Source organism: Coturnix japonica, chromosome 4 (assembly GCF_001577835.2).
Source record: "Coturnix japonica isolate 7356 chromosome 4, Coturnix japonica 2.1, whole genome shotgun sequence".
NCBI lineage: Eukaryota > Metazoa > Chordata > Aves > Galliformes > Phasianidae > Coturnix > Coturnix japonica.
The window spans coordinates 72,575,258-72,596,675 of NC_029519.1; the positions used below are offsets into that span (position 1 = coordinate 72,575,258).

The 21,418-nt window shown below is 44.1% G+C and overlaps 1 protein-coding gene across 1 annotated transcript in view; it reads left to right on the top strand.

The window, feature by feature from the left end:
- The first annotated feature begins 2,383 nt into the window (after positions 1-2,383).
- Positions 2,384-21,418, top strand: part of SORCS2 (sortilin related VPS10 domain containing receptor 2) — a 509,530-nt gene continuing 490,495 nt past the window's right edge. Inside the window, exon 1 of the mRNA XM_032444044.1 lies at positions 2,384-2,527. Within this exon, the coding sequence (XP_032299935.1) occupies positions 2,498-2,527 (30 nt within the window). The 5' untranslated portion in view covers positions 2,384-2,497. The remainder of the gene's footprint in view (positions 2,528-21,418) is intronic.

Consider the following 21,418-nt stretch of genomic DNA (forward strand, 5'->3'; position numbering starts at 1 on the left):
ATAAGCATAAGACTGTCTGACTGTCAGATGAAGTATTAGTCGTAGTATGCCAGTTTAAATCTGTAGGGATTTCCTTCTATTCTGAGCATTTTTAGATTGTTATACAAATGTTGAGTAATCTTCATGGTTTCATGGGAGATGATGGCAGAACCCCAATTGCTCACTTCCTAGTAATCTACAGATCACCCTTCATATGGACTGATATGACTGTGGTTAGTCAAGGTTTTCTAAAGAACTCAGCGTTGCATCTTTCCCTTATTCCCTTTGTGCAGAGAGGTGCAAATGATGGAAGGTGACACGTACCACGCACACAGGGCACCCCAGCAGGAATGGCTTTCTGCTCTGTGAGCTCTCGAGTCACTTCCTAACTTCTACACCTCTGTTGAACATATCGGAACACTTCTGACTCAAATGAGTGTTTTATCACCATCTCTCGCTGATACCAGTCTGCAAGTCAAGGGGCTGTGTCTGGAAAACTCCCTTTCTGCCCACTGGAGCCAGGTGTTTCCCCGCAAGAGCAGTGCTTTGAAGAGATAACACCCTGTGAGGAATCTAACTGCATGCTGGGATTATTCTCACCTCACACTCATGTTTAAATTCCTTTAGGTATCTTTGTACAACTATACAGACCATTAAAGCTTTCAATATTGTCTCCAGAAATCAAGATATATATGAATATTTGTACGTATAAATGATCTACTTGCTTTATATACAAGACATAAGTGGCAGCTTTTGGTGAATGGGGCCTGGAGATGCTGCCTGCCCTGCATCCTGATGGTGGAGCATCCAGGGCAGGGATACCAGAGCTGCTGCTGAGGTCCCTCAGGTGTTGGCAGTTTGTGTGTTCATTCAGCATCAGTGGTGGAGGAAGGAGGGAAGATCTGCTGCGGGGCTCTACTTGGGTTGATGACTTAATGGTCAGCATCCCAGGCCTGAAAGTTGTATGGGCAAAACATTAGATACTGTTTTGGTGGGTGTTTTTCTGGCTCCTAACACAGCTCCCTCCTGACTCTCCTGCTGCACCCTCAGGACTCACAGCCAAACCCTGTGCTGGCTGGGTGTGTCTGCTTGCCAGGTGGCCCACAGGGACAGGCAGGTAGCTGAGGGGGCACAGGGATGATTGGAAGTGCTGCAGTCCTGCCCAGTGGGAGTGTTCACACAAGGCCCTGTGACATGGTGTGGGCTGATGATGTCTGCATGTTTGCAGCTGTAATGCAGGGTCTGGGCAGCGTGGCTGTGGCCTGGTGTGCAGCCCCATGTGTGCCCCTGCCTGTGACCTGGTGTGTGACACCATGTGTAGCCTGGTGTGCAATGTGGTGTGTGATAGAGAATCATAGAATCATTTGATTTAGAAGGGACCCTGAAGGGCCATTTACTCTCCTGGCAATGAACAGGGACACCTACAGCTGGATCAGATTGCTCATAGCCTGACCTTGACTGTCTCTAGGGATGGGGCATCCAACACCTTCCTGGGCAACCTGTGTCAGTGCCTCACCGCCATTATAATATATATGTTTTTTCCTTATATCCAGTCTAAATCTCTCCTCTTTTAGTTTGAAACCATGTTGTGAGGCCGTGTCACCACAAACCCCACTAAAGAGTCTGTCCCCTTCTTTCTTACAGCCCCCCTTTAGACACTGAAAGGCTGCTCTCAGGTCTCCCTGGAGCCTTCTCCAGGCTGAACAGCCCCAGCTCTCTCAGCCTGTCCTCGTTGGAGGGATGTTCCATTCCATCCATCATTTTTTGTGGCCCTCCATTGGATGCGCTCCAACAGATCCACGTCTTTTCTGTACTGAGGACTCCACATCTGGATGTGGTGCTCCAGGTGAGGTCTTAGCACTGTGGTCTGATGCGTGACCTGGGGTGCGACCTGGTGGTAGCGTGTCCCGCGGTCTGTAACCCAATTTATAACGTGATGTGCAACGTGACGTGCGACCCGCACTCCGACCCTCAGTCCAATTCCCGTTACGACCCGCCTCGTCCCGGTGCCGCTCGGAGCGATCCCCGCCGCGCGGCGTTTCGGTGCGGACCAGCAGATGGCGGCGCCGCCCCGGCTGGGCGCTCAGCCCCGCGCACGCCGCTGCCGCGCGAGCCCCGCTCCGGTTACAACCCTCCCCCGCCCCCGCCCTCCGCGGCGGTGTCTCCCTGCCCGCCACCTCCCCGCCTGTCACTGCCACGCCGGAGAGCCACCATGGCGCACGCCGGGCCACGCGTGTCCCCCGCCGCCGCCCGGCTGCCGCTGCTGCTTCTGCTGCTGCCGCTGCTGGGCGCCGCCGCCGCGCCGCGCTGCGCCGAGCCCTGCGGCCGCCCGAGCCCCGGCGCCGTGACCCGCGGGGCGCGCAGCCTGCCCGAGGCGCGGCGGGGCGGTGGCGGGGCGGCGGCGGCGGCGGCGGGGGGCGGCCGCTCCCGGAGGGCATCCCCGGCGGCGGGTCGGGAGCGGGTCTCGCTGCTCAGCACCTCCTTCGTGCTCAAAGGGGACGCGTCTCACAACCAGGCGATGGTGCACTGGACGGGCGAGAACAGCAGCGTGAGTGCAAAGGGCGGAGCGAGAGGGTCGGGGGGTTCCCCGTTCTGGCCGGGGTTTCGGCCCCATAACTTGAGCGGGTTCAGCGCCCCGCCGGGCTCGCCGCTCCCGGTGCCCGGGGCTCCCGCGGGGCGGACGGGTGGCGAAGCGCCTCCACCGCTCGCGCAGAAGTTTGCAAAGTTGGTGAGCGCGCATCGCGCACGGCGCCTCTGCGCGGCGAGGCGAAGGAGGGCTCTGCCCCCGGCCCGGATCGCGGGCTAAGCAGAGGCGATGGGCCGAGAGCCCTGGGTTCGGTTGCCGCGGCTCGGTCGCATCGTTTGGCCCCGCACAGCCTTCCCCTTGCCGCCGCGCCGCGCTCAAGCGCCGGCGAGCAAAACCGCAGAGGAGAAGAAATCCACGGTGGCTCTGCCCCTCGCCGGGGGGCAGCGCTGACGGCCGGGCAGGGCCGGGCGCTCCCGCGGGTCCCCGAGCACCGGAGCGCCCCGAGGAGCTCCGCAGGCTCAGGCGGGTCGGGACCGCGCACGGGAAGCGGGGCTCAGTGCAGAGCGTCGGCTGCGGCCGCAACTTTGCACGGTTGGAGCCGTGTGCCGTGCCTCGGTTGGTTTGTTGCCGATTTTAGGCAGAAACTTTCATGGTGATTTGCTTTTGACTCGTTTTCAATGTCAGCTGTCGTCGCTTCTTTATGTGCCGGCCCATAACGTTTGTGTGCTGTTACGGATGATCCCCGGGATTTGTGGCTTCTAATTTATCCGGCACGGAAACGTTATATCCTAACATCGTGCATCATAGGGAATCGTGGCACGGCACCTTGCGCTGTTTGTGCAGCTTCACCGGCAGGAAAATACCGTTATGGAGGCTCAAGACCAACTTTCTTCTGGGGGATTTGAGCTTTACTGGCAAACTCCTGAGAGTTTATACTATAGTTCAGCTAAGATTGAACTTTGTGAGCTTAGTGTAAAGTTTGTTCAAACCCGGCTCGGTTTGGAGCACTTGCTCTGTAGTTGTTGCGGGTGTGCGAGTTACTGTCCTGTCTGTAAGACATCGAGTCCTGTGTTTCTCCTGCCCCGCTGTCTCCCGGGTTGCGTGTTGCACGGTGCGGGTGCGGCAGCGCGTTGCGCTGCGTTAGCGCTCTTGTGGGAACTCCTCGTGTGTCCGGATCGGAGTCAGCACAGCGCCTGACACTTTAAAGGCAGATTGCGAGCCGCTCGGGGAGGCACTGTGCAATGACGGCTGGTTCCTTCTCGCAGAACGGGTTGCGTATCGGCAGCATCAGCCGCTCCCATTCTGTCCTTCCTCCGGATTCTGTCCTTCCTCCGACTCTCCCTGCTGGGGCTGCTGCCGTCTCCTCTTTGTGGACTACTGCGGGCTGTCAGGCTCATTGCCTTGAAGGATTCAGTATTAAAAAGTTGGCATAAATTCTTTTTTTTTTTTTTTTTTTTTTGACATAAAAAGCAAGTAACAGCTTTCGTACAAAGTGCCCGGAACTGTGAAATGAATGTAGCAGAACCTTGCTGATCCACGGCTGTGACAGTGGTTTCCTCACCTCTCTGCAAAGATTTAATAACAGATGCTGCAGCGGAGGCTTCTATTGCTACGATGGTATATTTCTTCCCAGGATGCTGCAGTTCACTCCGTAGTGCAGCCTGAAGTAGCCTGTTCAAAAGCAAAGATAAATGGCAAGTGTCAGAATGAATGAAAGTAGATGCAACTTCTTAGTTCTCTCTGTGTTTGCTTGTTTACTGTCTGCTAATTCAGTACTGCAGGGTGGTGCTCTCATCCTGGCTGCACGGAGCCATTCTCCATGGCATTTACACACTGAATACAAAATACTTTTGTGCAGTTACTTAAAAAGTGTGCTCTTACTTTACCTGCCACCAGTTGACTGCTGCCAAGTGAGGCTGGGTTTGAAGAAGTGTCCAGGTAATGAAAGCCTTTGCTGTCCCAGCCTCATTGGAGCAGTCTTTTGACCGTGGATATTTTGATGTATCGCTGTCAGCAGTTCTTTCTGCACTTTTTTGGCTTGTTAGCTTTGTTTTATCGCTCACTTCCAGTAGAAGAGCTGATTTAAACCAAGCCGTCCAGGGAAAAGTGATCTGTAAGGAGTCCGTAGAACTTTTTTATTATTATTATTATTATTAAATTTATTTATTTATTTTTTCTCCATGGAAAGAAAGTGAAAGAAATGCATTGAGCCCAGTGGAAGCAGGATGGGTATAAAGGGTTTGGAGATAATTATGTTGCCTCAGTGTATGTGAGATGAAAATGTTTGAAAATAAACACCTAATCCAAAGCATACTAAGATTGTCTTGAATGTTTGCTTGCTTTTTTCACTTCGGTTGAGAGTTTAGAGGTAGGAATGCTGACATCCAGTGCTCCCTGGACCTGACACTGTGCTGTCAGAGGCCAGGGGAAACCTTCCTTGCCTCAGAAGTCCGGGTTTGTGTTGTGAGTGCTGCTCTGCCCCAGCACCGCTGTGAACGGGAGTGTTGCTCAGAGCCGGGATCGGGCCCTGTGAGCAATCCTGAAGTGTCACCGCGGACATTTGGCACCTCATTGAAGGTACTCAGCACTTTGTAAACCAAGGAGCTAAACCGGCTCCTTTACCCTTAACAGCTACAGGGCTGAAAATTTGACAGTGATGAGCTCCAGATGACCGTATATCCCCTTAAACACCTCACCTAATAAAATAAATGAAGAAGAAATTGTGCTCCATGCTGGGGAGACAAATACCCATAAAAGCTGAGGGGCAGCCTCTGAGGGACGCTCACCTTCACGGCTGGTTCACTGAGAGCACCTCAGGGAAGTGTGTGTGTGTGGATTGAGGGTGGAAAACCAACTGAGGGAGGAGTGGAGCACGTGGTTTTTGGATGCAAGGCATGTCTTGAAGGAAACTAAGGAAGCCGTAAACTGAGTTGTTCCTCTCTCCTGCTGCTTTTCTGCATGAGGCTGTTGTGTACTTTGTGGTCCTCCCATAATACCATCAGTTTTGTGAAGTAGGGAGGCTGGTGGATTTGGTAGCAAAATGTGTGGGTGAGGTGAACTTGCATCACTAGGAGGATGACTGTGCTCCTTGTTTTGTCAATAGGGAGCCATGCAGGGAGGTATGGAAATTGTTTCTTGCTTTGTGCCCTCACTGCTTTTATTTTATACTCTGACAGTTAATTATTTATGGCTTCCATGCACACTAAGCCTTTTCCTGGCCTTTCTTGGCAGTGGGATGCACAGTTACAACTGCCACTAATGACACAAGCCCTGCAGACCCAATTCTTGTAGCATCGTGGATGTAGCTACTTGCTGAATTCTTGCACTCAGTATTTCTGCTCTCTGTCTCCTACATCCACAGAAGTTGGTTGTTCACTAATACTTGCAAACAAAGGTTTGTACAAGTGGGACTCATTTCTTTTCCAGTCTTAAAATATCATAAACAGAAGATGTGGCAGCTCAGTGTCGTGGCACAATGACTGCCCTGGAACTGTTGTGGAACTGATAAATAACATGGAGTGGTGCATCCACAGGTACAAGTATGTGTCCAGAGCAGCTTCTTACTGAGCTCAGCTGCATACAGGTGTCCCCAGCTTTACTCTCCTACCCATACATTACCCAGTCTAACTTAAGGGAACCCCTGTTTTTCTTTAGGAAACTTTACAGTCATCCCAGAAGCCTTTGTTCTTTCTTTCTTTCTTGTATTTATTCTTTTTTTCCCCTTTTGTGCTAGGTAAACAACTTCCTTTCCAAAGCTGTATTCTTTTTGACCCTCCTGGAGAATTCCCATTGTGCATTAATACCAGCTGATTTTAAAAAACATCAAAGCCAAAACAGAGCTGCAGCAAGAACGAGACTTGTATTCACAGTTGATTTTGATTCCTTGGATGCTCGTCATGCTGTGTGCAGACTGCTAAAGTGTTGCAAACAGGACTTCGGCCAACTAGTTCCAAGTCTGCAGCTTTGTGGTGCCACTATTTCCTTTTTTTGTTTGGTGTCACAATATTAACCCCCCTTGCAGGCAGTTATTTGTCCCATGCAGGCACTTAATTGTCCCGTACGTTGATGTCATGATCCCTCATAAATATGTGATTCTTTATTGTGAGAAATAAACATAAATGCACACACAATCTTAACAAGACATATTATTTGGCAGTAGTTTATCAGAACTACTACCCTCGAACTTCAGCTGATCCACACTTTCTGATGTGCAGAGACTTTGTTTAATTTAAAAACAGATTTCCTTTGCAATACAGTTTCACAGTACATGATTTGTAGAGTAAGTGATCACTGAATTTACTCTTCTGGCAGATAGTTTATTTAGTTGTTTTTCTGTTGTGTTCAGTTGGCAATAAACTGTGCTTAGGGGATCTGTAGAAACATTGACTTCAGTATTACTGTGGCACTATCTGTAATGGTGAATGTAATTTTCTATCCAAAGTGGGTGAAAGCCCAGCTGTGGTGAGGTTTTTGGTGCTGTTTCTCGAGGATAGCCAGGGTTCTTTTTATGGAACTCAAAGGAGCCCGAGGTCAGAAATCCTAACAGCTCAGCCTTTCTTAAATGGCATAGAGTCATAGATTCTATCGTGAAGTGAAAGACATATTTCCCACAGCGAGGATCTTGAAGATGATAATGTGATAGAAAACAAGCAGAAACCAAACCTAGTAATCATATTTGAATGGAACAGTGGAATCCCACACTGAAAGCAGACTGATGTTAAGCTCACCGATGAAACTGAAGAGTTTGGCATCATCTTGGGATTTTTGGATGGATGTGTGTGTGTATTTTCTTTTTAATTGCAATATGAATATTATGACATCATTTATTTGCTTCTTCCAGCCTCCTCATTCCCTCTCTCCCAGCCCCCCAGCATGCTGCCCACACTGCTGCCTGCTGAGCTCTCTTACGTTTCTGCAAAGTCCACCTGCTGAAAGCACTTCTTGTCCCCTGCGCAGGCATTTAAATACACAACTTAATTAGTAAGTATGTGTTTTAAATGCACCTTAAAGTCCTCCTCCAAGCACACCCCTCCATGCCACCCCTCTGTGTCACACCTGGGTTTCCCTGGGTTTGCTGGTTGGACTGGTGCTGCCTGCTTTGCATTGAAACAAGCTACCTGCAGCTTTAGCGTGAGCAGGTGCTGCTGTGCTGGTAGGTGCTCAGAGAGAGCCAATGTGGCACAGGAGTTTGAAACTAGGAAGCAAATTTAGTAGTAAATGCTACAGGCACAAGATTGAAATCACCTGTCTGATACTGGTGATGTATTACAAGCACACGATGAACCAAATCTGGCTTAACAGCAATCATTAAACCTGTGTTTAGGCTTTTGATGGCAGGATCGCATATCACAGAGGGAATTTCATACAGCAGGTATGTACAGATTTATGAATGACTCAGACTTTGAAAGTGGTTTTCTCCAAGTCCTTAATATGCCCAAATAAAATATTTTGTGGTTGTGTCAGTTAAGACCAAGGGATGTTAGCATGAAATGAGACAATCTACAGTGCAATGCAAGTGGGATTCTTCCTCTTCCTGGAAGCAGAAATTCATTTAAGCAAAAGCTTGAAGTGTAGGTTGGCATCATTGTGCAATGTATGGCAGCTTGCAGTGGCTCATGATGAAACTTGATGACCTGCAGCATTTTTTTGGCATTTTTATTCCCATAATCTCACATTCTTTACCAAAAATTCCCATCCCCAACCCTTCTACCCAGCAACACTTATTTTAAGCCCAAACAAATCACCAGTGACACTTGGAAGTAAGAATGGATGGGATCTTTTGTCATGCATAGCCTCAGCCTTCACCCATAAGCTTGGACTTGTGCAGTGGGAAGCAGGCAGAGCTGGTCCTTGGACTGATCTCTCCAGTGGTAATTGTAATGTCCATGCTTGAGGAAGCTGGGATGAGTTGTCTTCTGGGAACATGGTTCTCTTCTTATTTTAGAGGGGCCTGGATGACTAACTGAGATGAAATATTGAATTTAAAGTCATCTCTAACCCAAGTATGTGAGGTTTGTTGCTGCTGCATTTCCGTGCCTATGGACTAAGTTATGGAATAAGGCTGTCTGAAGCAACCTCTGTGTGAAAATACAGCCGTAGTTCTAAGGTTTTTATAATTGCAGTTTTACCTAAATATATCCTTGGCAAACAGAATTGTCTGCTTAGAGGGTGTTCATTGACAGGGATTACACAGAGGTCTAAGTTTTAGGCCAAGAGTTGCTCCAACAGCTGATTAAGTCTTTTTTTTTTTTTTTTCCTAATGTCTTGGGATATTCATATGTAAGTGCAGCTTTAAAGAGAGTTGCCCCTGTGCACTGCAAAATGCCTAGTCTTGTTGGTACATGGTGGCACATCTGTGAGGCTCGGGTAAGTGCAGAAGTGCCACATTTATGGTTCCCATTGGATTTTGTCAGCCCCAATTGAGGCTGTTGTGGTAAAAGAGATGCTCTGGCACTGCCCTTGCAGAGCTGAGCCCCACTGATGCTGCTGTGAGCCTCAAAGCAGTGCTGTGAGGTTTGTGGGAAGCATCAGGGCATGGTAAGGCATGGCCAGAGGTCCAACACGAGGTTCCAAATGAAAGGATTTGGGGTTAAATTGAACCTGAATGGGATTATTGAGCAACTTTACTATTTGCTTCACGAATTTCCACTGAAATAGCATTTGCAGTATGCAGCTTATTTTGTGCCTCAGTTTCCTTCCTGTGATGTGAAGATAATGGTAATTCTAATTCTTCATCGCTGAGAATCACTGAGGACTTATTGTGTTCTCAATGAGATGGGCACTTTGATATTAAAGTAATGATTCCTGCTTGAACACCTAGAAGGGGCAAGGCTACAAGAGATCAAGAGATCACATGTATGGTTTCTTTGTTCCTTTGGCTGTTTGGTGGTACAGCCTTGGAGTCGGAGAAGAAAAGGCTCTCCTGGGTCATGCTTGTGCTGATGTTTGTTTTGATCAAGGCAGCTTTTAATCTGTAGTCCAGTTTAATTTAAATGCCTGGCCTCTGGCACTTCAGTTGTCAGACCAGTGAATAGACTTAAGAATATGTGGCTAAAAACATTTTCAGTGAAATTTAACCTGTATTTAACTTGTTCCCTGCCCCCTGCCTCATTTACCCATATACTTAAACTTCTTTCTCACTGTGTGTACCTTGCCTGCTTTTGTAGACTCGTTATTATTTCCCTGAATAAGTTCTATTTTAGCCTCTTGCATTTTCTTTCTTCCTAATTCACTCTTGCAAGCACTTTAATTGCCCCGTCTGAATAGGACAGTGCCTTTGGCATTGGCACTATTTACCTACAGCGTATTTGATGGGCACATCTTTAGAAATTTACGAGCATGCAGATTATTGTTCACTTCTGGTTTCCCTCTAGTGCTCGTAATAATCTGTGTTTTCAAAAAAGAACAGTAGATTTTTTTATTTTTTAATTTCAAAATGATAAGTTGTAAAACCATTTAAACAATCTGGACCCGAGGAAAACTGTTTTTTGTGCTTTCTGAGCAGTAACACTGTAATAGGTTTGTTCTAGTTCATGAAGGAGATGTAATTAATGTTTCACCTTTCCCCATTCACTCCATGAAGTTTGTCTCTTCCCTGTGCTTTTTGGAGGGTAAAACTGTGTGAAGTGTTGAAGTGTGGTAGCAGTGCGTTTCCAAACCCCAACTGCTGGGATGTGTCCTTATTCCTGCTGAGCAGAAGCCCCGTGTGCACTGGCCAGCACGTAGCAGATGGCAAGCTGCAGTCTGTGCAAACACATTTGTTATTACTGCTACTGGCTGCTCTCTGCTCCCCAGAGTGTGAGTGCCATGGGGAAGGAGCAGCCTTCCCCCTGCATGTGCACCAGCAGGCTGTGGTGCACCGCCGCGCTGCTCTGAGTTGGCAGCGTTTGAGTGATTCTGTAATAGCAATAGATAACGATGATGATGGCTGGGAATTGAGCTGTTCCACCTGTAAATTCTAGCAGTGCCTAGCCTAGCTTCCTAACTGAGCCACAGCAAAGTTGCTTTTCTTAGGTACTGAAGAACAACCTGTGTGTGGTTAATGTATTTCTATGCTGCCGCAGCATGACAGATGCCCACAGGGCTGGAGCTGGGGGTTGGAGGAGTGTGTTGAAGTCACTGCTGGAGCTTTGGGCAGTGTTTCACAACGTTAAATGTGACTGAATCAGAAGGAATAGTTGTTACTTCATTGAAAACACAGTTGTATCAGGGAATGGTAGGTTGCCATAAAATCCTCCTGGGTCTAAGTTCAATAAGATATTTTCCCCTTGTTTGCTAGCGGAAAATACCTTGTTACTTGTTTTTTTTTTTTTTTCCAGAGGATTGGAGCTGCCTGTAAGTCTGAGGCCTCTAAATCTGCAGCAGTGCTGGTTAAATCTTGCCATGTACAGAAAATGGGATATTTTTTTCTTAGTTTTTCCTCTTATGCTCTTCGGTGCTGTGTGGAGTGTTCAGCGTAAGTAGGTATTACCGTTAGCACAAGCAGAGATAAGAACACAACCCTGAACTCTTGAACCCCTTTCATATGTTCAATTCAAAAACCCGTGAGCCAAAAATTTCAGGGATCTATAGTGACAAACACCAGGGAATGCCCAGGGGCTGACTCTGATGCTGGAGACCAGTGACCACACTCAGTTGGACACAAGAGAACTGGTAATGCTCTTTTGCCCATGTCACCACCACCTGTACTGATCGCTGCAGTGCAAATCGAAGTGAATGCCTGGAATCCTGTGAAGGTGAGAGTGTATGTGTGTGTACTGCAGGGCTCCAGTCTCAATGACTCTTAACTAAACCCTTTGTCCCAGTCCACAGCAGGCTGGTGCTAACCTACTTCTGTATCTAAATTCCCAGCTGATCTTTAGAGTGATCCCACTCTCTTCAGTCTGTGCACTTTATAGGGCACTGTTGAGGCTGGTAGGGTTAAAATAAGATTTGGCTCCTACATGTGGTTTGCAGATAGACTACATGAGTATCATTCCTTCTGGCCTCTCTCATTTTAGCCTTGTAAACCACACAAGTTTAATAGATAAGTGCAGGACTCTGGAGCCTTGGCTATTGTAGCATTTAATGTGGTTAGAGCATAGAAACAAGCAGGCATATGAAGTAAAAAGCCCAGACCCAGATGTCACCCTACAGGCACTAGGATTTCATTAGAACTGCAGCTTTTGATTTAGAGGGAAATTTCTTATTTTGTTAATTTGTTTGTCCTTTAATCAGTGGTTTCCCATGTTTTCCTGCCTGTTTTCCAACCACATAATAGCGAGCATATTGAGGTCTCAGCTGTTTGGAGAGAGGTTTTAAAGCATGTTTCTTGCTCTGAATGAGATGTAAAATATGAACAATGAATGGAGGCTATGCAAAATATCTGTGCTGGGAGTGAGGTGGCTTTGGAGTAGGAGCTGTGTCCTGAGCACAGCTGACGGAGCACAGAGGAATAACACTGAGCTCCCTGGCTGTTCTTGGCTCTGTTGGTGCTGGAGGTAGAGAACTGGGAAGCCATTACTGCTACTGATCCTAAGCTTTGCTTTCCTCTTGGATGAAGGAGGCCAATATTGGCAGAGCCAGCTGGGGCTCCATCCTGTCCTTTGTGAGGTTTTCCAGCCTTGCAGGAAAAACAAACGTGACGGAATTCAGTTATTTTTAACTCTCTTGTATGTGACAGCCACTGAGGTGCTGCTGAACGCATGTAGGAGAGAGGAGGATGCGTAGATGGAGCAAAAGTGCCTGTATTTTTGGAGCAAGCAGCCCATTGTCAATGCTTTAAACTTCTCTTGGGGCTCAGCTATTGTTATTAAACTTTAAAGCAACTGTAAAGAAGGGAAGCAAGAAAGTATGTTGTGCATCAGATATACGGCATTTTTGTAGCTCTGTGAAGCCCATTTTGTGATTTGCTGGCTGAACTGTTGGATCCTGCTAAGGAAAATGTGGAAGGAGTGTGTTCCCCTGCACCTTACCTGAATTGAGAATCTCTGCTTAAAGATGGCAAGATGTAGCTCAGTGAACATGTTTTCAGTTCCTAATGAAATACATATGTTCTTCTTTCTCTCAAGGACTACTGTGCAGAGCACTGAGGGCCACTCATAGGGTCTTCTATTCCTTCCTTCCTTCTCAACTGCTGTAAAACAGATGCATTTTTACAAAGTCGGATACATTTAGAGAGTTTTGAGCCTTTTTCTTTTTTTGAATGTCATTGATCCCAAAGAGCTCTAAGAGACTGCAGATTTCAAATCCGTTGTATAAGCATCTCGTGCTCTTTGCTCTGTTTATTTAAAATATCTTGGGGGGGAAAGAAGACTTGACCAGACATGGGAGATTGATGCCAGGCTAACATATATAATCAGTGTGAGAGTTAGCTAGTAGCTGTTGAATTATCAATACACTATTAGTTTAGCTTGGTTTAGCTGACTTCACAAATGCCATTTCTTAAACTGGTTACAAAGTGGCACAACTGAAGGCCTGAATGAAAGACAAGAATCTTCATCTGCTCATCGGTTTGCTTTAGTTAGTCTGTGAGCACAGGAATGTTTGGGCTGATGTATGTGTACTACTGAGGCAATGCATGCTTAACGAATGCTAGAGCTGCATGAGAGGAAGTTTGAATCGATGCATATATTACTGTGAATGATTACATCTGAGCTCCAACATTTATGACTGCAAAGACTGTTATGACTGTTCCTGAAGATGGGAAAATAGGGTTACAGAAGGAAATAATCTTTATCTTGTTTGCAGAAACTGCCTACAAGGCGTTCTGTGGCGTTGCTGTGCTTTGTGGAGTGCATGGAGGCTCCCTAAGGGAGCAGGACTTAGCCTGGAGTGGTGTTTCACAGGGGTCGGCAGCTCAGAAGTCAAGCCCAGTGAGATGAGATTCCCATCTAGGCATAGACTGTGTGCCAGGAAATAATATAAAGGGTTCACAGTCTTTGACTTACAGGCTGTTGTGTGTGGAGGGTTTGCACAAAATATGCAAGCTTTTCATTTTTTGCCATGACTAAATAGACTTGTATTTATTAACTGAACCTGAATGTCACAATCACTGTCACTCAGCAAGAAACTCTGCTCCCTTTGGGCAAGTTCCGTGTCTGTCTTTTGTTTCTCTTACTTTTCCATCTGCTTTTTGTATGGCTCTCATCCCTCCTCTCTCCTTTCCTTTTTCTGTCTGAGTCCCCTTTGTTATTCTCCCTTAATTTCTTCTTCATATTAAATCACCTTTCTCACCCCTGGGGTTTAAATAGCATCGTCTTCCCCATTCTGTCTAGAAAGAAAGATCTTCAGGGACGTGGTTGGTAATGATCTGACGTGTCAGCACTTCAGGAGATGCCATTCCAGGAGGTATAGATGTTCACACTGGGTCACATACTGTCTGCGAGCTTGGACAGAGCGGCATTGCTGAAGGAAATCTTTTCTTTGTGACAGTATCTGTATCTCTGGAGGATGGCAATAGCAGATGTTTAAAAAAGAAGCCCCTCAAATCTAACTCAGGCCTGGCCCCAGAGCAGTGTATTTCCCCTCATGCTCTGAGCCTAAAGCTGCGAAGTGATCTCTTAAACTCATCTAGGGGTAGGCTGGGGACACGAAGGGAAATGCGCTGCTGCTGTGTCAGGCTTCTGCTGAGTTTAAATGATCGTAATTAGAAATGAAAGAGTCACAATCCCATTTCCAGTCATCCAGTTCTATAATCTGCACATACCATCTAATAAGAATGTGTGTATTACCCATCACTGGAATCACTCTGCTGCTCATCCAAGCTTAATTGAAAAATAATCGTAATCTATTCAGTGTTACATTTAGTGCTTAAATGAGGTATTATGAGGAAAAAAACAACTTCTGAAATGTGGATTGTCATGGATTTCATTGTTTGGGCTTAGTTTTGATATTAGTGCTCATCATTCTGATCCTTGGGTGATGTCACTCTGATATGTGGCTTTGCAAGTACACCTCATTATTACTCCCTGCGATGCATAGGAAGTGAATTCTTTCTTCTTTACGTGAAATATTTACAAGGTGTTACTTATTACAGGAATTTAAATGAATGAAGCTTCTTTTAAAACAAACACAAGCTGAGGAAAGCAAAGACAGCAACTGAGTGTGAAGGTGTCATAGGGTGGAAGCTGTGCAGCTTACATATGTAAGTTCTGCTGCTTCTGTTGTTTGGGGTGAGTGCAGAGCTTTTTTGGGTGCAAGAAATACACCTCATTTATAAACATGGAAGATGGGCTTACATAGGTCAGTGTAGTACTTGGCCTAAATTGCTAGTACTGAATTTCTGTTAACCACAATCCTTCCCCCAGATCTGAATGAGCTCAGTTTTGGGGGTTTGATCACTGACTAACTGAACACTTAAATCCTGAGTTTTGTAGCTACACTGTAGAATTTCAAATCCATTTGTTACTACATTGACTTAAATAATATTTAAATTCTAGCAAATTATGTAAGATAGTAAATGTATCTTCCATTTCATAATTGACACTATTTATTTTCTACTGTTGGTTTCTCACCAGGTTGAAATGATACTATTTCACTTGAGTGTTGTTTCTGTAAAGAAAGATACACAGCAAAAGAGTTTTTTTGATGCCTTTTTGTTTTTCTAGATTTTATTGAAGCATCTTTTTAGGAGTGTTGCTTGATGGTATGAAAAGAAGTACTAAGTATACTGAATTTTTTCTTCAGTTATTTGGAATTAATACTCATTAAATGGACAACCTCATCCAAGCCAGGATTCACTTCATCTTGAAGCTGTTATTCTCTTGCTACTTGAGCAATACTGTATATGGTCTTATCAACAATTGAGTCTCATTTTTAATTTATGAAAGTTTACCTGAGAGTATTCGTGTCTCACCCTTTCCAAGTATAAGAAAATGCCTTTAATGTCTTAGTGCTTGACTTTGAACAGCTAATCTTCTTCTGTGTTATGTAAGAAAGTTGTTTTGATATATACAAGATTTGTTGCTTGTTTGTTCCGGGTCTACATAGCATAGTCAACCTAAGCTTTTTTCATTAAGAAATCAGTGATTTTGTTAAAACAGAAATCAATCCTTTTCTCTTAAATTCCTTTAAGGCCAATTATTAAAAAGTCATGATCCTGCTTCTTCGATTTTAAGAAGCCTGAAGGTGAATTTTGAAAATTTTCTTGCTAATTTTTGTTCAGCAACATTTCATGATTTATGCTCGCTTTAAATTTTTAATGTTGGACTCAAGGATATCAGTACAAACAGTTAATTGTAGTGGACTGTCTGCAGGCTCCATGAGAACCCATGCTGTGATTAGATTTGTAAGCTGGTGTGTGGTGCATTATTTTATTGACTTAAATTTCACACGTTATTGAAGGATTCTTAGCTTTCATTTGCCTCACAGTTAATTAAGTCTTCAAACTAATTGGAAACAAGAGGGGCAGAAGCCTACAAAATGGCAAAAAGTAAGCACAGAACAGCCTCGAGAATGATATGTTAGATACTGAATTCCACACTGTTCTTTCTTATTGTTTTTCCTCTTTTTCATTTTTCCTTAAACATTTATGTGCTGTTGAATCTAGAAAAAGTAGGTTTGTTCCTCAAGTAGAGGTTTGTTTGTTGTTTTTGTCTTCTCACTCTCTCATACTCCTCTGCCTTACTTTCTATAGTTTGGTAAATTTAATCTTTCTAGCTGCTGCATTGGTTTACTTGGCCTCACTAGAGTCTGTAGGAAGGCACGTCAGTGGAATGAAACTAATATCCTGATCAACTTGCCATCAGTGCAGCTAGAGAGAAACCACCTGGCATGAGTGAACTTGATCTTTACATCACTCTCCCTGCAAATGCAACCAGTTTAACAGAGAGAAATGAGAATAGAGGCCTCACCACTACTAAGTTGTGGAAGGCTCATGTGGATGTTACAGTCTCATCCTTCGGAATTTACTGATGCTTTCTACCATCACTTAGTTATGGGAGCAGTTGTCCATGGTGCTTTAAAAATCTAACCATACAATATTCCTGAATCCAGAGCCTGTAAAAAGAAATAGCAGGCTTCACTGTTTAGTCAGTCACCATACTAGTCACCATACTAGTTAAGAGGCATTTAAGCTACATAAGCATTAGAGGGTATCGGTCACAGCTAACAGCATGAGGTTTATCTTATTGACAAAGGAGGACCAATCTTATTCATGGTTTTTTAGTAGACCCGGCTGTGTTGTGCACAGCATACTAATCATAATGAGGAATGACATACTGTTTTAGTAGGAATCATTATTATCTTCAGCATGGGGAAAAATTGCGTTTTCACTCTCCTCCATCACTTTTTTGGTGAAAGAACAAAAGTGCAGACAAGCAGATCTGCTCTTTAATGAAAAATTTCAGGTCACTATGCTATATAACTTAGGTAATGGCTTAAATAGTCAAGTTAAAGAGAAAATAATTGGAAGGCTAATTTGGATTCATCCTTCCCTACTAGTGTTTAAAGATGCCGAACACTGAGTTCCGTTACTGCTTCATTTCATTTGGCTGTTGCAATGACCTAACTCCTCCTGAGTCAGGCTGCTCTCACTTCCTATAATGTAGGATTTTTACATTACTGGATTGGAGCATGTCATACCTTTGGCTTTTCTGATACCATAAGATTTAGAAGCAAATAAGCTGACATACTGACTCACATAAAGGAACAGACTAGCTCTGTGTTGGTCCCCAAGGTGTCATCTATTCTATTTGCATTACATGGTCAAATATTTGTATGTGGTATCATTGAGGCTAACAAAAGGTTGTCACAGGGCAGTGATTATGTCACAAATTGTGACATTTCCCCGTTGATGGGAAGTATAATGCCAGCATGCCATGGTGCAAATGTCATCATTTTGTGATGTGACAAATTGTCCCTGGGGAAAGACTTTTAAAAGAACTTCACTGATGTTTGAAAAATGAATTGGTAGAGACGGATTTCATTTGCGTCATATTTAGGAACGATCAGAAGTTCAGAAAGCAGAGCTTGCAGCAGTTTGTATCACTTTTCATTCTTGAAGGGTCTTTGCCAATGCCACAAACTTTAGTCCTTATATGCATGATGCTTGGTTAGCAGACACATTTGTTGACTCATCATGCTTAAAGGTGGCTGCAGAGCAGACAATTCTTCAGTAGCTAACGTGTTTAATTGGACTGTTCTCTGTTTGTAGTGTAGTGGGTTCTTCTATTTTAACCACAAAGCGGTAAGAGAATTTGGAATATTTCCAGCTTGTCAAAACTTAAATGAAATGAGAAGTGGGATAATATTGTTTGTAATTTTTTTTTGTTCTTCATTCAATGCTTGTTATAGCAATTGTGAAGGATATTGAGTGTTGTTTCTTCAGCCTTATCTGCAAGGCAAGTTCAGCTGGAAGGGCTGGGCTCAGTTAACATAGCTGTTAACCAGAGATATATTTGGCATCATAGGGAAGTTCCGTGTATATGATGGAGGCACACTTTAATTAATAGACACAGATGGTGTTAGGTAGTTTCTAGATGGCATTTTTAGTAAAATTCAGATGTAACTTGCAGTAAAATTGGTTCCTTTGAGAGTGTTCTTAAACAATAAAGAACACAGTCATAGAATCATTTAGTTTGGAAAAGATCTGTAAGATCACCAAATCCAACCGTGGCTTCACACTACCACGCCCGCTATTAAACCATGTTCCTAAGTGCCTCATCTACACATTCCTTAAATCTCTTCATGATGGCCACCACCTCTTTGGGCAGCCTGGAGAACTGGAGGCTGCAACTGTTGCTGTAGAAATAGTAGATTTCTTTTTCTGGAGAAACAGAAATGATGGAAAATGTGTCCGTCCAATCCTAGAATAATCAAATCACAGATTTGTTCTACAGGTAAGGAGTTCCTAGATTTCATGATCATATTTGTTCTTAGATACCTAGTAATTCTTCTTGGTGGCTGCATGCAGATTTATTTTGTTCCACATTGGTCAGAAAATGGACAAGGAACAGCATTAGCCAGCAGCCTCCTGTTCTCTGCTCCTGAAGCTCTATGTGTTCATTGTAAACCAAGCTTTAGATTAGTGATTCTATATGGAACTACTTTCCATTAGATTTGGAAAATGTTTGGATGAATTTTGTGTTTGCTGGTTCTGCATTTTCTCAGCTTTGTGTTTGCACAGAAATTCTTGCACATTTTGAGTGTGGGCTGTATGTGAAACTATCTGCAAATGGTGCAAGTCATTTATTCTGCCTATTTAATCCTGATTTTAAGTGCTGTTCTTTGAAAACGGAACCAACAAAAGCCGCAGTCTTAAAATCCAGCGTCTTATCTTGTAGCATTTTAGCATTTCCTAAGCAAGGAACAGTGCTGGGTCACCCACGCACCTCTCTTAGGATCTGATGGTGGCACAGCGCAGCGGGCTGCTCCTGCTGCTTGGTGCTGAGCTAATGCTCTGTACTTGCATAACTCACAACTAAGGAGACACTGAATAAGGACAAATCATATTATTTCATGGAAATTAATAGTGTTGAACAAACTTTGAACGGCTTTCTAGTCACGGTGTTTGGACATCGGGTATTTTTTTTTAAACTGGTTTGTGATTGATCCAAAGCCAGTCCTTCTCCTTTGTGAATTCCTGCTATATGACATTTTGGCTCAGATTTCCGAGAGCATAAGCCTCCATTTCTGTCAGTTCGTAGGCCAACTCCAGTTGAGCTCTGCTTCCTCTACAGAAAACGGGCCAGTGGTTGCAACATGAGGGCAGCTCCTGCAGAAACAGCGCACACAGGGGCCAGTTGTTCCATTCATTTGGGCTTCAGGAAACCCACTCTGGGTTCTTTGGGCTGCCAGAAGCTTTCTGTGCAGCTCTGAGCAGGTAACTTGAATCTTTCTGTTTCTGAATTCCACACACACAGGTCTTGTTCTGCGTCTTTGGTTATAAGGGCAACATCAAAGATCATGAAGTGTTTGGATACTTTGGAAATGTATGTGATCATGTTACCATAGATAAACAGAATGGTACAGAGAGGTACGCTGCACAGGAAAGTGATTTTTCTGATGTTAATCGCGTGTAAGAGAATCTCATCTTACAGTTTCTTATCCAGAGCTTTCATGTGGCTTTACATCCTACACAGTATTGCTTTTTAAACGCTGTCCTGCAAAAACAGTAGACTCCTATGAATGATTTTTCATTTATGTGCATTTTTAATGCCTGATACAGGCATTGGTGAGATATGCTTTTTATTTTGAAAAATACAATTTCCTTTATAATAGCACCTATTTGAACAATAATTGGGAACTTTTAGAGAAGGCTGTGTGATTTTTTTTTGTTTTCTTTTGTTTTTCTTCTTTTACCCAACTATTTGCTCTTTCTAATTTTAATTTGGTAGTAGTTATAAATTTCTTGGAAGACTCACTGCATACACAATAATTTGAAATGTGTCTGGCATTAGTTCTGCGAAAACAATCTGGATGTTCTCTGATCTGGATCTACAGAGCCATAAAATATATATGGCACTGTATTAAGTTTTATAATGCTCATTACTTCAGTGTTGTACCTGTTGGGTACAAAATCACTGAAGCGGATGAAGAGTATTGCTCTTTGAGCAGCAGAATTATTAGAAGTGCTTTTATATGGTCTCTTCTAGATATGAGTTTCATTGCAGGGTTCAGTAAGGAAATAATTAGTATTTAAACTGTTTGCTAAGGAATATGACTGTTCCTCCACAGCAGAAGAATTACAAATCACTGAAGTGCTGCAGAATTTTCTTTGGGCTAAACTAATTGCTATATGAGGTCTTCAGGTTATAATGGGAGATATCTGTGGTTTAGTAAAGCAGGCTTAAGACTCAGTATAGTAGAATCCTTTTGTAGCTCCTGAATCTTTCACAGGACCTTCTTTGTAGTTTTGGGCAGTGCTCTCTGTTCCCGTTCCAGTTGTTAGAGCTGTATTAGTAGCTTAATCTGTGTGCCTTTAAAATTAACTGTGCATTTATATTTAGTTACTTTCAGGGTCAATTCTTAAGCTACTTAGACAACAAATTTAACCCACCTGCTTTGTAATCACTGTAATCAGTTCTCTGAAAGGCTTGGGATCAACGTGTGTGTTGGACAGCAATTTGACTGTAGCAGTGAGCTCTGAAAGGTTAAATGCTCAGACTGTTTATTGTTAGGTAACCTTCTGCTTATAATCATAGCCATAATAGACATCAGTATTTATCTTGATATCTTTCTATTGTTGAAAGGGATTTTTATTTATGATTGGTAGAAAATGCATTTACTTGACAGGCATTGCATTAGCATTTCTAAGCCTTGTAATGCATTTAGTTTCACATGGTATCCTGAAACTCACTGCAGAATAGTAGAAGTGCCACCGTTCTCTTGGGGGTGTCTAGGTGAAAGCCTTGTAGACATTTTGAGGTTAGACTATTTCATTACACTGCTCATTTTCAATCACCAAAGTGCTGTTTGGTTTCAGTAGCAACATACCAGAAGTGAGGTATTTTCTCTGAAACAGTCCTGTAAATATCAATATTAAAATCCATAAGAAAGTCTGGACAGTTGTAGTGGTTATATAATTCCCAGCTCCGTTTTTCATAGTGAGATCCTGTCTCGGTGTTGGGTATATGCAACTTTTGAGTGTCAAGCAGCAGGCATCTCCCATTGATGTGAGTGACCCAAATACCTGCCTACTGCATGGGTTTACATGTGTGCTGATTTTGCATTCTCCCAGGTTATAGCTCCCTTAAAACAAACCTTCCAACACCAGGCTTATACTTAATCTAACTCCTCTTGCATTTCTCCTTTACTGTGCAGCCCCGCTGCTACTGCATTGGCACAGGTGGAGGGTATTGGATGCTGACTGAGAAAAGTGCCTGGAGTGTTGGGAAATGGGGGCTTTGGGAAGCGTGCTGCTAAATATACTTGTTGTGTAAGGGGCTTCTTAAACACTGCCTGCTACCTGTTTGTCTGGGTAATGGTTGCTGT